Genomic DNA, 15,906 nt, shown 5'->3' on the forward strand with positions numbered 1-15,906 from the left:
TTAGTCTCTACTACTTCACTTACATGTATTTGGTGAGGGTGCAACTCAAAGTGCTCCCCTCACATTTGGAAATGCTAAACCTCTCGGCCTCTGGTACGTCACTCACCTTAGGTGATATTGCATATGTTATTTTCTGGTACTCCTCTGCCATTTTGGAATGCAAAACCTTAGATGTTGTGGCACTATGTCATATTTGGTCATTTTACTCTACTGTGCTACTCGCTCACATTTGATGATGCTGCATATCTCAGCCTCTGCCACACCACTCACATTTGGTGGTACTACATATGTCAACCTCGGCCATTCCACTCACAGTTGTTGGTGTAACATATGTTAGACTCAGACACTCCACTCACACCTGATAGTACATGTGTCAGCCACTGCCGGAGTGGTACTCACACTAGGTGGTGCTGCATACCCTAACTTCTGCTACGCCATTCACACTTGATGGTGCTACATAAGTCAGCCTCTGCCATTCCACTCACATCACACTTGTTGGTACTATATTTTTTAGCCTTTGCCACACCACTCACATTTGGTGATGCTGCACATCTCAGCTTCTGCCATTGCACTCACATTTACTGGTGCTACATATATCAGTCTCTACCACTCCACTCACATTTGGTGGTGCTGCATTTCAGCCTCTGTCACTCCACTCACATTTGGTGGTGCTGCATTTCAGCCTCTGTCACTCCACTCACATTTGGTGGTGCTGCATTTCAGCCTCTGTCACTCCACTCACATCTGGTGGTGCTGCCATTTCAGCCTCTGTCACTCCACTCACATCTGGTGATGCTGCACATCTCAGCTTCTGCCATTCCACTCACATTTACTGATGCTACATATATCAGTCTCTACCACTCCACTCACATTTGGTGGTGCTGCATTCCAGCCTCTGCCACTCCACTCACATTTGGTGATGCTGCATTCAGCTTCTGCCACACCACTTACATTTGGTGGTGCTGCATTTCAGCCTCTGTCACTCCACTCACATTTACTGGTGCTACTTATATCAGTCTCTACCACTCCACTCACATTTGGTGGTGCTGCATTTCAGCCTCTGCCACTCCACTCACATCTGGTGGTGCTGGTTATCTATTATCTGGTACTCGCTTCGATCTCGTGAGACTGCCTGTCTAGTCAGTGCGCTCCAATCCGTATGCAGCGATGCTGCCTCTTTAATAGCCGCGCTCCCGCATCTCCCTAGCAGCGCTGCTGTGAGTGGCTGACTCTTCTACTCCCCTCGACGTGTGCTGTTTTGCTCGTCACTGGCCGAGCTGCCTCTTTTGCCGCCCATAGTGCATCACATCATCTTCTCTCCTCCATGTCAGGTCGCACCAGTAGGCAGTGAGTCGCCTCCGGGACGATGGGGCGCTTTGAGGAGAGCAAGGTAAGGCACAGGTAGACATCAGCGCTGCCACAGCATCCCTGTCATGAGCGGGTAAGGCAAGGGCAGTGGCGTCGGGAGGCGCTCCTTCAGCGGATGTGGCAGGACACGGTCCATTGGCTTCCCCTACTGGGGAACATTCCACTGAATGGCATGACTACACCTGGCCAGCAGTAAATCAGCAGTACAGCGCTGGGGTGATGTTGGATGAGGATTGTGCGTGACAGAGAGAGGGAGAGAGGGAGAAAGGGGGAGAGGAGAAATGCCCGTGCTACCACATAGACAGATACAGTCAGTGCCAGGCTGTGGCGTACGTAGGGTACCTCCAGGGCGTGGAGTAGCTCGTGCGCCACCTGCGCATTAACGATGTGCCAAGGAGCACACGTATCAGTGCTCTGCGAACCGTAACCCCACACTCGGCATCTGTGTCCAGCTGACACGGGTGCCAGAGGGGAGGGTCTAGGGGCAAGATGAGCACTCCCTGTATGATCCCAGCGGGATGGGCACGGGGATGACGGGAGTGTGGGGAGTTGATTTCAGCGGCCTCAGCTCCTGTGCCACCCTCTTTCGGGCCGGGGAGGTTGCCAAGGCGGTGGCGCAGGCAGCTAGTCAGGAGCCCTGTGCACTGCTCTCTGGAGCCCTTCCCGTGCTGTTCACAGCTTGGCCGGGCGGCGGCTGAGCTGAGCGCTGCGGGGATGGGGCCCAGCCTGCGCTGACACTTTTCCCATTCTATCATGCAGGCCACCGTGGAGCAGCCAAGGGCTCCGGACAAGGAGGCGTCCGCCCGCAGCCGCATCCCGAGACTGGTGCTGCGCCCCTATCTGCCTCGGCAGAAGGCCTCCCCCTCCTCCGAGTCCCCCTACTCCGAGGAGGAGAGCAAGGACTTCCAGTCTGGCCATGGGAGCTCGGGCAGGACCATCAGCAGCAACAGCAACAGCTTCTGCTCAGGTACGGAGAGCTTTAATTATAGCGCCGCGGGCTGTTTTGTAACGCGCGACAAACAGGCACTGCCCTCTCCAGCCGCACACTGCATTTCACCATACAAGAAAACGGCTTGTTGTCAGCAACATGAAGTCACACAACCCCCACAGTGCCACATCGCAGCCGAAAACAGATACGAAGGGTAGTACCTCCCCCCGCCCCCCACGGGCACTACCTCCCCCTGCACCCACCGCCCCTCCTCGCACCATCACCACCACTCTATGTAATGGCACGTGAGAACCCGGCGGCCGCCCAAGGACGTACAGTCCTCTCTTACACAACACGTCACAGTGTAGTATCATATTTTAAAACAGTTTATGGTCTCGCCAGAGTCAGACCATCATTGAGTTAATACCACAACAAATGTATTACACACAGATGTGGGCAAGTCCGCAAATTCGGAGCGAGAGCCGAGCCAGGGACCTGGCTTGGCTCTAACAGAGCCATCACCAGAGTCGCTAGTTTACGACAGTAAATGAATCAGCAACGTCATGTAAACATATGATAAAGATTCGCCCAGATCAAAGATAGATTATTTCTTGAAACCTTGTATATCACTTCAACACTTTAGACTTCATTCACATCCGTTAAGCGCAATGCTTTGTACACAGAACCGTCCCCCACTCCAATGTCTTGGCAACACTTCCACGAGTGACCCAAGAGATGTCAGTTTGTCAAGTGCTCTTTATAAATCATCACAATTGTTGTTGTTCTACGGGGCAGCATTATCGCCATTGAACCATACCAGGGGGGCTGAGATGTGACAATCAGATTAAGACACAGTGATCTGAGTGGGATCACACAAATGGGTCACGAATGGACTCCGGATTTTAGCTCAGGCTTCCGAATGATACATTTTGCAACGGGGCGTCGGGATAAATATCTCATTCAGTCCCTCTCCCATGTACCACTAAACCTGCATGATTTAAATTGAATTATGTCATGACCCCCTTAGTGCAGTGCGCAAATATAACAAGTATTGCTATTTTGGCTATTGTATAAATAAAAAGTGTTTCTTTATTGATTGGTCACTATATGCGTTGGGCTGGATGGATGGATGGATGAGGAGTGGATGTAATAACGAGCTGGCAGTTTAGTTGGATGAGTGAGTGCATAAATGGACGAATAAATCTGCGACAATGATACGTAATGGATGAATGATTCAATACATATGTGTTTGCATTAATTAGTGAAAGCATGAATGGATGAATGGGTGAGTGAGCACACAGATATATGCAGATGACATACAACAATACCGAATGTATATCTTTACAGTGTGTGGAATTACACCGTGGACCTCTGCCACACACTTTTTAATCGATATCTCCCTAAAATAACCCTTACCTTCTTTTACCTCTACCCACCCCTGAACCCTAAAACCATCCTTAACTACCTTTACATCAAACCACCCCTAAACCCTAAAATTACCTTTACCGTTCTTTATCTCTACCAAACTCATAACCCTAAAATTACCCTTACCCTTACCTCCCTTTACCTCTACCTACCCAAAACCCTAAAATTACCTTTGCCTCCTTTACCCGCTACCCACCACTAAACACACAAATTACCATTTCAATACCTTCACCTCTTTTTTAAAAGACAACAAAACACAATGTTATTTTTTTTTTTAACTTACCTAGGTGGTAAAGTAGTGCATAGAAAAGGTTAAAAAAACGTACCTGTATGGAAAAGACTGCATGGTGAAGGTCCTGTGTGGTAAAAGCAGTGTTGTAAAAAACGTTTTCCATCAGCACATCAGTCCTATAGGGTGAGGTATCAGACTGCAGTGGTGATCATTCTGTGTCCATGCCAAGAGTTAACAATATGGCAGTGCACTATGCACCATCATTCAAAAATGCCCATGAATCATAAATAATGGCCCGATTAAGCTAGCACATACATTGTACCAGGGATGGGTACCATTGTGTCAACAACATTTACATTATGTCAATAATTACAAACATTATTCCAGATCGCACATTAACTGAGTGGGAACTACAATGCCAACAATTTATCTGGAAATACCTGTTTGATTAATCTTAATGTATGTCTGGATTTGCTGGATTATTATGTAATCCTTAGTGAATGTTGAGATTTCCACCATCATTTGTTAATCTTAAATTTAAATTTATATTTTCAACCAAATATTATAAGTATTGGCGGAAATTTGAAGAATTAGAAGTCTTGCCTGGATGGCTGCATTTTTATCATCACTCAATAATCAGATGTAGCACATTATTCAGTATTCATTATTACACATTGAGATTCGCACCATCACAAACGAATCCTGAGTATGAATATCAGTTGTTACAACAATGCATGACATTTCCAACACATGCTTATACCACAGATTTTTGTAACATTGTATTGTATCATGCATTATAACAACTGATATATTATGTGTGTATATGTGTGTCTGTGTGTGTGTGTGTGTATAGGAAACAGAATTATAAAAAAAACCTTAGAACTCACTCAAAAGACCAAAGGTTACAGGGACGTTATAGTTAGTAAATAGAGATTTTTTTAAACTTAGAAATTCACTGCAAAAAACAAAGGTTACAGGGACGTTATAGTCAGGCTCAGATTTCACTGGTACGAAACCAGTGAAATTCAGCAGCTATAGTTGCCTGAGCTAACTATAACTTATGCCCCAGCAATGCACTGCATATGAGCTCACACATGACATAATTCATGACATTGTGAGTGACATCACTGATGCCATCATCCAGTGCATGTATTTCATCAACATTTCTGATAATTAATGATACATACTAAACTACTGAATACATTAAATTACTACTCTTTCTGTACTAATGCTAAGTGAGAATATTTCTAACATATGTGAGTGGTTGTGTGACTGCATCCATGTGTGAGGGGCTGTATGGGTATGTGAGTGGGTGTGTGAGTGACTGTATGGGTAAATAAGTAGGTGTGTGAGTAGCTGTATGAGTGAGTAGCTGTATGAGTGAGTGAGTGGCTGTATTGTGAGTGAGTAGGTATGTGAGTAGCTATATGTATGAATGAGTGGGTATGTGAGTGGCTGTATGGGTAAATGAGTGGCTGTATGGGTGAATGAGTGGGTGTGTGATTCGCTGTATGGGTGGATGAGTGGCTGTGTGAGTGGCTGTATGGGTGGCTGTGTGAGTGGGTGTGTGAGTGGGTGTGTGAGTGGCTGTATGTGTGACTGAGTGGCTGTATGGGGGACTGAGTGGCTGCACCAGTGGTTTTATGGTTGACTGAATGGCTGTGTCAGTGGCTGCATGGGTGAATGACTAGGTGTGTAAGTGGCTGTATTGGTGAGTGAGTGGCTGTTTGAGTGAGGAGCTTCATTAACTGAGTGGGTGTGTGAGTGGCTGTATTAGAGAGCGAGTATCTGTGTGAGTGGTTGTATGGGTGAGTAAGTATTAATGTGAGTGCTTACATGGATGTGTGAATGGGGTATGTAAGTGTTTTTATGTGTGGGACTGGGTGTGTGAGTGGTTGTATGGGTGAGTGAGTGGCTCTGTTGAGAGGCCATATGGGTGAGTGAGTGGGGATGTGAGTGGCTGTATAGTTGAATAAGTGGGCGTGGGAGTAGCTGTGTGGGTGAGAGTTGCTGTGTGAGTGACTATATGGGTGACTGAGTGGCTGTGTGAGTAGGTGTATGGGTAAGTGAGTGGCTGTGTGAGCGTCTATATGGGTGTGTGAATGGCTCTATGGATGAGTGAATGGGTATGTGAGTGGTTGTATGGCTGTGTGAGTGAATGTATGAGTGGTTGTGTGGATGTGTGAGTGGTATTGTGGATGATGTCATCTGTGATGTCCTTTGAGATGTCATCAGTGATGTCACTGACCATGTCATGAGTGATGCAATATGTGAGGGCATAAGCGGTGCACTGTGGGGGTGTAAGTTATAGTTATCTCAGGTAACAATAACTGATGAATTTCACTGGTTTTCTATGAGCGAAATCCGAGCCTAACTATAATACCCAGGTAACCTTTGTATTTTTCAATGAATTTCTACTTTTTATAATGTTATTTCCTAACTATAATGTCCCTGTAAACTTTGTTTCTTTCAGTGAGTTTCAAAGGTTTTGTAAATTTTATTTCTTAACTGTAACTTGCAACCTTTGGGAGAGGGTGTATGAGTGGCTGTGTAGGTCGGTGAGTGGGTGTGTGAGTGGTTTTGTGGGTGTGTGAGTGGGTTTGTGGGTGTGTGAGTGGCTGTATGGGTTGGTGAGTAGATGTGTGAGTGGATGTATGGGTGTGTGAGTGAATGTGTGAATGACTGTATGGTTCTGCTGCTGGGTGTGTGAGTGGTTTTGTCGGTGTGTGAGTGGCCGTATGAGTCAGTGACTGGGTGTCTGAGTGGCAGTATGGGTCTAGGAATGGGTGAGTAAGTGTCTGTCTAGGTGTATGAGTGAGTGTGAGAATGGTTTTCAGGGTGTGTGAGTGAGGTTATGAGAGTGGGTGTGTGATTTGTTGTGTGGGTCTGTGAGTGTATGTGTGGTGGACTGAATGGATGTGATGGATGTGTGAGTGGGTGTCTGAGTGTCAGTGTGGGTGTATCAGTAGCTGTGTGAGTGACTGGACCAGAATGGAAGCTCATCTGCCCCTTTATTCAACAAGAGTCCACAGTTTTAAACAAAATGTCTACCCTAATGGAGTACTTGGCATTGGCTAATTAGTAAGTACTACCTCGTTGGGTAAATGTCTAGTGCATAATCTACACTACAGCTGCCTAATGGGCCATGAGGAAATGTTTCCAGTGAACTTGCGCGCATGTAATTTCAGAACTGAGATTGTTCCTCGAGGTCTTGATCCGACAATCTGTGATAGCATGAATCTTTGCTAGAAAGGATGACGAGACTACAAAGAGGGGAATCTTCGCCAAACAAGGTTACTCTTAACTTTATGGTGTAAGTGCTTCTTTGTTTGATGGAGGTGTCGTCGTATTCCTTTGCATCAAGAATACATCACCAAAATTAGTAGGAAACGCCCTCGGGGGCCTTTTGGTAAGCAGTCCATCAACGTGTGAAAAGGCAGGAAGACCTTTGCATACTACTAAGGAAACCAGGGCCTGGTCAAATGGGCTGTGCTTGCAGATGACTTTTGGCACTTGCATACTCTTCAAAGAGAGAACCATGGACTCTGCTCTCACCAGGTGGTGAAAAGAAAGAAACAACTGGTCACAGTCACTACAGATCAGATTGAGCTCCAATAGATTAATGATGCATTCACCTCTGTTAAGGATTTCAAGGGGAGGGGGCTGTTCAGCCACCCTCCCTGTGCCAATTTTGGCCCCAGCGACACCATCTCCTAGTTCCCGGCCTCTTGATGGCGAGTGCCCTGGAGCCCACCCAGGGCACCCAGTGTGCAGAGTTGGGGACAGCGGGGGAGCCTCAGTGCCCTCGTGGTCCCTGCTGGCTCCCCACCTCAAGTGGCAGCCGTCATTGCTCTTGCACACACTAAGCAGCCAAAAACGCCGCTCCCTGTGTGTGGGAGCAATTCTTTCATCTGATTTCCTGCTCCCACCTTTTGGGAGCGGACTTATAGTTTGCTCTTGCTTGGGGGTTGCTGTCATAGCTCCCCCTAAACAACAGCAAATTACTATGTCCCGAAGGTGGGCACCTTGGGTGGCGGTCCCTAGGACCCTTAAAGGCTCCTTTCAATTTGGAAGGCGAAGCCCCACCTTTATTTTGGATTTCTAGCCAAGGGGAAGTTGTGGTCCCTGGAGGCCTACAGGGCCAAGGAGGGGGGTCCACATGACCCCCTCCATTTTAAAAATCAAGCTCCAGGAAGATGGTGGTCCCCAAGGTACTTAGGAGCCCTACATATTTTAACTGCCTATGTCTACGGGACCTGGCCCATCCGGGGGCTGAAATACAAACAAGTGCTGGAGACCTCATTTGTGTTGTAAAAAACAAAATCACTGAGATTTGTGAATCTTCATGATTTTTCTGCAAACATTTAAGAAAAAATGCTTTTTTGCACTGGCGGGGTCCGTGAGGGACCCCAGCACCAGCACCAGGCCTGGGGTCAGGGTATTCATACCCTTACCCTGCCCCCATTTCTTTTGTTTACCTTTTTGTTTGGGACTCAGCTGAGACTAAGTCCCAAAATGGATGCCAACACTTCCTGGGTGAAGTGTTGACAGCCAAATAAGTCTCAGCACGAGATCAGTAGGATTTGCGAAGCATCCTTGTCCCTAGATATACAAAATTATTTTTAATTTAATATCTCTAAAACTATTAAGCAGATTTACACCAAATCACAAAAACCATGCTCACTGAACCAAGATCTAGCTTTCTGCTAAATTTGGTGTAATTCCATTTAACGCTTCGGGCTGTAGTTGTGCCTAATATTTCTATGGGAATTAACATGGGAATCACACGTTTTTTTGAAACCACATTTTCTCAGCCCCTGCTTGATGGATCACCCCAAAACGTTTCATGCACAACTATAATTAGGAGGTTACTGGGAAAATGTCATGAAGATTCATCAAATGCCACCACAGTTATAAGCAATGACAAAAACACTTTTCCTATGTAAACCAGGTTCTAACTAGAACCAAGTACTAGCAACCACCAGTAGGTAATATATATGTATATATATATATATATATATTCACTGAAAAAACCATAGGTTTCACACATGTTATAGTTAGCGGAAATTTTACTGATAAAAAACCAATGAAATTCCCCCGTTATAGTTAGTGCAGGCAACTATAACTCACGCGACCGCAATCCTCTGCTGATGCTAATACTGTATTTAGACACTTATTTGCCCATGTCTTCTTCCATACAATTTTAGCTATACATATATTACAAATATTTTTTTTTCATAAAGACACATATGTCATCAGCAGAAGATTGCGGTCGCGTGAGTTATAGTTGCCTGCACTAACTATAACGGGGGAATTTCATTGGTTTTTTATCAGTAAAATTTCCGCTAACTATAACATGTGTGAAACCTATGGTTTTTTCAGTGAATTTGCAAGGTTTTTTAAATGCTAATTCCTAACTATAACGTGTGTGAAACCTATGGTTTTTTCAGTGAATTTGTACGTTTTTTTAAATGCTAAGTTACTTTACGCCATTCGTGGCGTGCGCGCCCACTTAACGCAGTTCGTTCCGTGCGCGCACGGTGCGCTTCGCGCACCGTGCGCGCACAGTGAGCACGCGGTGCACCGCGCGCCCACTTTACGCAGTTAGTGCCGTGCACGCACGGTGGGCACGCGGTGCGCTACGCGCACCGCGTGCCCACGTTACGCTAGATGGGCCATGTACGCACGATGCGCTTCGCGCACCGTGCGCACATGGAGGACATATGATGCACTTCGTTTTGAAAGGTAATATTTTAATTTTTCGTATATGTTATAAGCCATGCACAAATGGTGACCTTCGGGCACCATTTGCACACGGGGTGGAGAGAGTGTGGATAATTTTTTTTTTTATTATTTTTTTTAAAAATATTTTAGTTTAACTCATCTTTAATAAGCCATGCACAATTGGTGCCCTTCGGGCACCAATTGCACACAGGGTGGGGAGAGTGTGGATAATTTTTTTTTTTTAATAATTTTTTACCGTACGCGTACGGTAAGCGTAATCGGCGAAATTAGCGAAAAAATAAAAATTCCGTTTTTGGCCTTGGGGGATCTTTGGGGACTCCCTCAACATTGCTATGTGTGTGGGAGCTGTCTAAACAGCCCCTTTACATGTTTTTGTGCTTTATATTTTAAACATCACTCTCAGTGCGAGAGAGAAAATGGCGTCCGCCGCTTCCTGGTTTCGGCCGATTCGAATGTTTACTAAGATCTAAGAGCCAATCAGAATCGCGCTCGCGCACGCCACCGTACGCGTACGGTAAGCGTACCGTAAGCGCACCGTAAGCTGGCTCAGATATATATATTGATTTAAAGGCTATTTTCTCAGAATCTACTGAACAGATTTACACCAAACCTACAAAAGGCACTTCCTTGACCTGAGGACTACCTCTCTGCCAAATTTCTAGTAATTCTGTTCAGCCGTTCGCCTGTAGCCCTGTCTAAAGGTCCTATGGAAAAATGCATGGGAAAAATGCGTTTTGGGACCCCCCTTTTATCTCAGCCCCCGCTTGACGAATCCCCCCGAGACTTTCAGGGTAGGAGCGGAGCGTAGCGCCCCACCTATTTTGAAAAATTCGCAAGGATTCGTCGACCGGCGCCAAAGTTATTCAAAATAGAATGTTGCGGATTTCCTATGGAAACGTGGTCCTAACTATAACTACCTACTGGCGACCGCCAGTAGGTAATATACCACCGTAATGTTTGACACTGTTACTACAACAAACGGAGCCAACTTCAATTGTGAGTCTTTCAAAAAGTCTTCTTTATTTCACGTAAGCCACAACGCTTTTCAGCCAACACGGGTTGGTCACACACAGTTTATCTGCCAATCACTGGTCAAACTGCCAACAAAGAAGGACTACCAGTTCACACAAAATTACTTGGTAATAACTTCCAACTCGAGTTATAATCACTCAACATTTAAGACCTGTACACAGCATCACAATAATTTTGAGGCATACAGAATGTGATTATATCATTTTGGGGTATGATGTGCCAAAATAAACATACATTTCAAAATGTTTTACTACACATAGTGGATCAGACTTCAAGTGTCTGTGCTAGACAAGACAAGTGTCACACAAAATCAAAGTGAGATGCACAATTCATTTACCGAAATCTCATATAACAACCTAAATTGCAGGCTAGTGCCTAATTGATCAACAACTCATATTTCATCTCTAACAACTCAAGTTTCGGCTAGTGCCTTATGATGCCATTTGTAGTACTTAACCCTGTGGAAGTTGTCCATGTCTGCAAGGAGTCAATTTGAACCTCATAATTACAACTATTGTCTCACCATTTAAATTAAAGTTAAAGACATGAATGGAATTCTTCATCATAATTGAGCCCATTAGGTGTTCTACTGTCAAGACTAAGGATGTATCTGGTTTCAATCTCACATAATGCTCTTACACCATGACCACCCCTCGTTTGATGGGACTGCATCTATCACCAAGTATTTAACTTGTGTGGGGTCATTCTGATGTATGGTTTTGCAATGTTGAGCTGCAGGGTATGATCTATCAGCATTGGTGATTGCCCTCATATGCTGTAGGATTCTTTTGTGAACTTGCAATGTGGTGCTACCCACATACTGCAGATCACAAATGCAGGTCAGCACATAGATTGTGAATTCTGTCTTACAATTATAGCCCCCCCTGATCTTCTCCTCCCTGCCACCAAAGGGGGTAGAATAAGCTGTGGTATTTTGACTTATAATGCAAGCTCTGCACCAGCTACACTTCTTGAAGCCAGGTGCAGGCCTTAACCATCCTGGGTCATGTTCCATTTCTGGGCTTGTTTTAACAATAGCATCTCTCAAGGACGGAGCTCTACGATAGGTAAGGGGGGGGGATGTCTGGGCAATATTTTCCCAATAACTGGATCTGTTTTAAGAATATGCCAATTTATATTGACATGATCCCTGAATTCTTTGTTTTGGGTGTTATATGTAGTGAGGAATCGCATTTGAGATTCTATCTTTTCCTTTCTAGATTCCTTTTTGAAAAATAAGATCACCTCACGTTTTTTCCTATTTGCTACACACCTTGCTTCCTCCACCATTGTTTCCCCATAGCCCCTTTCACAAAATCTCTGGCTCATCTAATTCTGGCATTTGATTAATTCATTAGGTGTGCTACAATATCTATTTGCTCTTTGTATTTCACCATACGGGATGATCTGTTTAGTATGGGCCGGATGGAAGCTTGATAATATATATATATATATATATATATATAATTATTCTTATTTTATTTTTCACTGAAAAAAACAAAGGTTACAGGGACATTATAATTAGGTTCAGATTTTATCCACACAAAACTCTAGAAATTCAGCAGTCATAGTTTGAGTGGTCTCAAGTAACAATAACTCATGCCCAAAGGTAACTATAGCTCGCACCCCCTCCATGCACAGTTTTCTTGTCAATAATTTCACAGCAAACTTTGCAGTGATATTATCAACGATGTCATAGAAGATGTTAGGAGTGATGTAATAAGTGAAGTAATTAGCACTGCATGGCGAGGGTGTGAGTTCTAGTTGTCTTAAAGGCACGAGTTATAGTTACTTCGGATAACTAACTAGAACTGCTGAATTTCTAGGGTTTTGTGTGTGTGTAAAATATGAACATAACTATAAGGTCCCTGTAAACGTAGGTTTTTTTTGTGAATGTCTACGTTTTTTAAAATTCTAATTCCTAACTATAATGTCCTTGTAACGTTTGTTTTTTTTCAGTGGATTTCTACCGTTTTTAAATGGTATTTTCTAACTATAACAATTCTGTAACTATTGCTTTTTTCAGTGCATTTCTACTTTTTCTAAACATAAAGTAAAATGTAATTACCATATGTTAAATAAACCACTGCTGCACACAGCCTTCAGCCATGCATGGCAGGGGGTGGCCACAGCGCTTGATCTGTGCTTCCAGGCCCTGTGGTCAACCCGCCATATGCAGCCAACTACAGGCCACAGACAGGATTTGATCTTGTGGAACGGGGGCTTAATCGCAGGCCAGGCCCTGTATCAAACCCCCAAAGGCAGCCAACTCAGAAGGGGGGCATGCAGCACACCTTCCTGTGCCCCGCCACATTTATTTAGGGAATGGGGTATATGGCCCCCCGCCCTGACCATATTTAGCCCCAGGACCCATTCCCCAAGGCTATCTTCTTAATTTATGGGGGGAGGAGGGCACACACTCCCCTTCCCTGGGCCAATTTCTGGCCGCGGGGACCCCATCTCCGGGGCCTGCGCAATTAATAATGGGTAAGGGCCCCCCCCCTCTGACCAATTACTGGCAACAGGGACCCCATCTCCTGGGGCCTGACCATATAGTAAAGGGGAAGGGGGAATGCAGCTCCCCTCCCTGCACCAATTTTGGTCCAGGGGACCCCATCTCCTGGGGCCAGGCTAATTAGTCAAGGGGAGTTGGGCCACGTGGCCCCTCTCCCCATGCCAATTGTGGCTCTGGGGATCCTATCCCCCAGGGCCTGGCCAAAAAAGAGTGGGTGCCCTGGAGCCCACCCAGGGCACCCACTTCAGCATTGTTGGCGGCTGAACAGGGAGCCCCAATACATCCACCGCCCATCCTGCTCCTATGGGACACCACCACCAGGCCCAGGGGGTCAAGGAATTTCTACCCTTTTTTAAGTTTATTTGGCTGCCACCATTTCCTGGTTGAAGTAGTGGCAGCCAATCAGATCTCATTTTGAGATCTGTCAGATCTGCTGACCTTCTGTGGCCCTAGATATCTCTAAATCTTCTTTCTGTAATAGCTCTAAAACTACTAAACGGATTTACACCAGATTACAAAAAGAGATCTTTCTGGACCAAGATCTAGCATTCTGCCAAATTCCGGCCAGTGGTTCGCACTCTAGTTGTGTGGAATATACCTATTGGAAATTGCATAGGGTAAACATGTTTTGGAACCCCCCCTTGTTATCGGCCCCTACTTCACAGATCAACCCGAAACTTTTCAAGACAGCAGCTGAAGTGAGTGGCAAACTGATTGTTTACATTTCATGAAGATTAATCAAACGGTACCAATGTTATTAGAAAAAAAAAACGCTTCATTCATAGAAACTAGGCCCTAACTATAACTACCTACTGGGGACCAATAGGTAATATATACATGGGATATGGGAAAGTAACTAGTGAAAGGAATTACTGCAATATATATATGCATGTCGCCATACTTCGACTCGGGTGCTGCAGTTTGTGTGAGCAGACTAACAAACAATCCACAAACAAAGCAAAACGTGATGCACTCTAGGGAATATATTTTAAAGGATCATTTATTTTGACACACGCAACAAAGCCCCCATTGTGTCATGACCCAGGAATACCTCATCATTTCAATCAGCCCACCTGGGGATATTTGGTAATAAAAGGCGAGAGTCCACCTTTTTTTACTTATCAGACAAGGTATAGAATTGTGATTACTTGGTGAGGACTCAGCCTCTCTAAATAATAATCAACTTTCTCACAGCCTGAATTTTACATAATTTCAGTCTGTGTGGAATCTGCTCTGCTCAGTTCTAAGTGGCCAGTCTTTGTGCACCCAGACTTCCCGGGTGCTGGAGCATTAAACCCGATTTTATGGGCTGTGCAATCTGGCCAGTGTAGTTTTTTCAATATAGCGCGAACTAGACCCGAAGGTATAAGAGCGCTTTACATGAGCACCAGTCATGTTACAGATGGACACATTGAATTTTTTTTTTGGTAGGCACGGGGAGATTAAGTGATGTTAAGCTTCCCTGCCGAGACTCAAACCCGGTTCCCTAGCTCCGAGGTCGACCGCCCTAGCCGTTAGGCCAAATTCTCTCCCCTAAAATTGGATATGGAAAAGTCTGCATTGCAACCGTGACCCCTTCTCCAGCAACATGGATAAGGGTTGTGTAGGCTGGGAAACATGCCCTGGCTGTAATCCTGGGCTACAATGCTTATAAAATAGGCTCTGGTTGTCTTGCACCTGGGAAAACTGGGCAATATGTAATTCTGTGGAACTAAATTCCACACAATAATTCCACTTTCTATTCCACACTACACACAATCGGTACCATATAAGCAGAGTGAGCTGCTGAATCATGACTAGGACAGTGCATATCAGGAGGGCCACCTTAAGTAACTGATATTAATTTCCTGCCACAAATCAAGAATTTATGAATCATATTTGTATGGAAAATAATCAAGATGTGTATTTCTCAGATTGGCATTGAGATAAAAACGCTAGTGAGTGATAGCTGATTGACATCGCATGCAGGGATGTGATTACATAGAAATATAAAAGGAACATAATAAAGATAGAGAAAAGAGAAATGGAGCGACAGAAGACACAAGCAGCTGATTTGCTTACGTAGTTGAACTTGAAATTGTCATACACGCAGAGAAAAGATGGAGCTGGTATCACTATGCCTGACTGCGAGGGAAAAGCTCCTGACAGAGAGGAAGAAATACAAACATGGACGCCAGGGGATTATTGCTTGTAAGTAACTTCGGCTAGAGGAAACAGAGAAACTTCTATAGATAGTGGGTCAAGTAAGATTAATCTTATAAAAACATATTTTGTACAGACCTTAACCTTTTCCTCGACTGGAAGTCTGTTTTTAAAAACTGGAGAGCCGAAATAATGACATTGGTAAACAAACACCCATAAATAGGTGAGCGTATTATTCAGAAAATTACGATAGCTAAAAAGATTTTGAATGGAATTAAATTGCCATCTTTGCTATGATTTCTCAGATATTTTTGAGGAGAAAATTAGAAAACTGCAATCTGGTTTTAATTTAAATAACAAAGAACACCAGGAGTGGCAACTTCCATCACTTCAAGTGTCAAAAACAAAACTACCTTGTCTAGTTTTAAAAGTCCATTTAGCGCAATATGAAAAAGTAATTAGCGCATAAAACCGAACCCTCCGCGGATCCCTGACCTCCTAGGGTGTGCTTCTTTAAGG

The 15,906-nt window shown here is 44.6% G+C and overlaps 1 protein-coding gene across 1 annotated transcript in view; it reads left to right on the plus strand.

Annotated features, from left to right (window-relative positions):
- The first annotated feature begins 1,255 nt into the window (after positions 1-1,255).
- Positions 1,256-15,906, plus strand: part of SYBU (syntabulin) — a 208,833-nt gene continuing 194,182 nt past the window's right edge. Inside the window, exons 1-2 of the mRNA XM_085605080.1 lie at positions 1,256-1,390; positions 2,128-2,335. Of these exons, the coding sequence (XP_085461206.1) occupies positions 1,367-1,390; positions 2,128-2,335 (232 nt within the window). The 5' untranslated portion in view covers positions 1,256-1,366. The remainder of the gene's footprint in view (positions 1,391-2,127; positions 2,336-15,906) is intronic.

This window comes from Triturus cristatus, chromosome 5_1 (genome assembly GCF_964204655.1).
Source record: "Triturus cristatus chromosome 5_1, aTriCri1.1, whole genome shotgun sequence".
Lineage (NCBI taxonomy): Eukaryota > Metazoa > Chordata > Amphibia > Caudata > Salamandridae > Triturus > Triturus cristatus.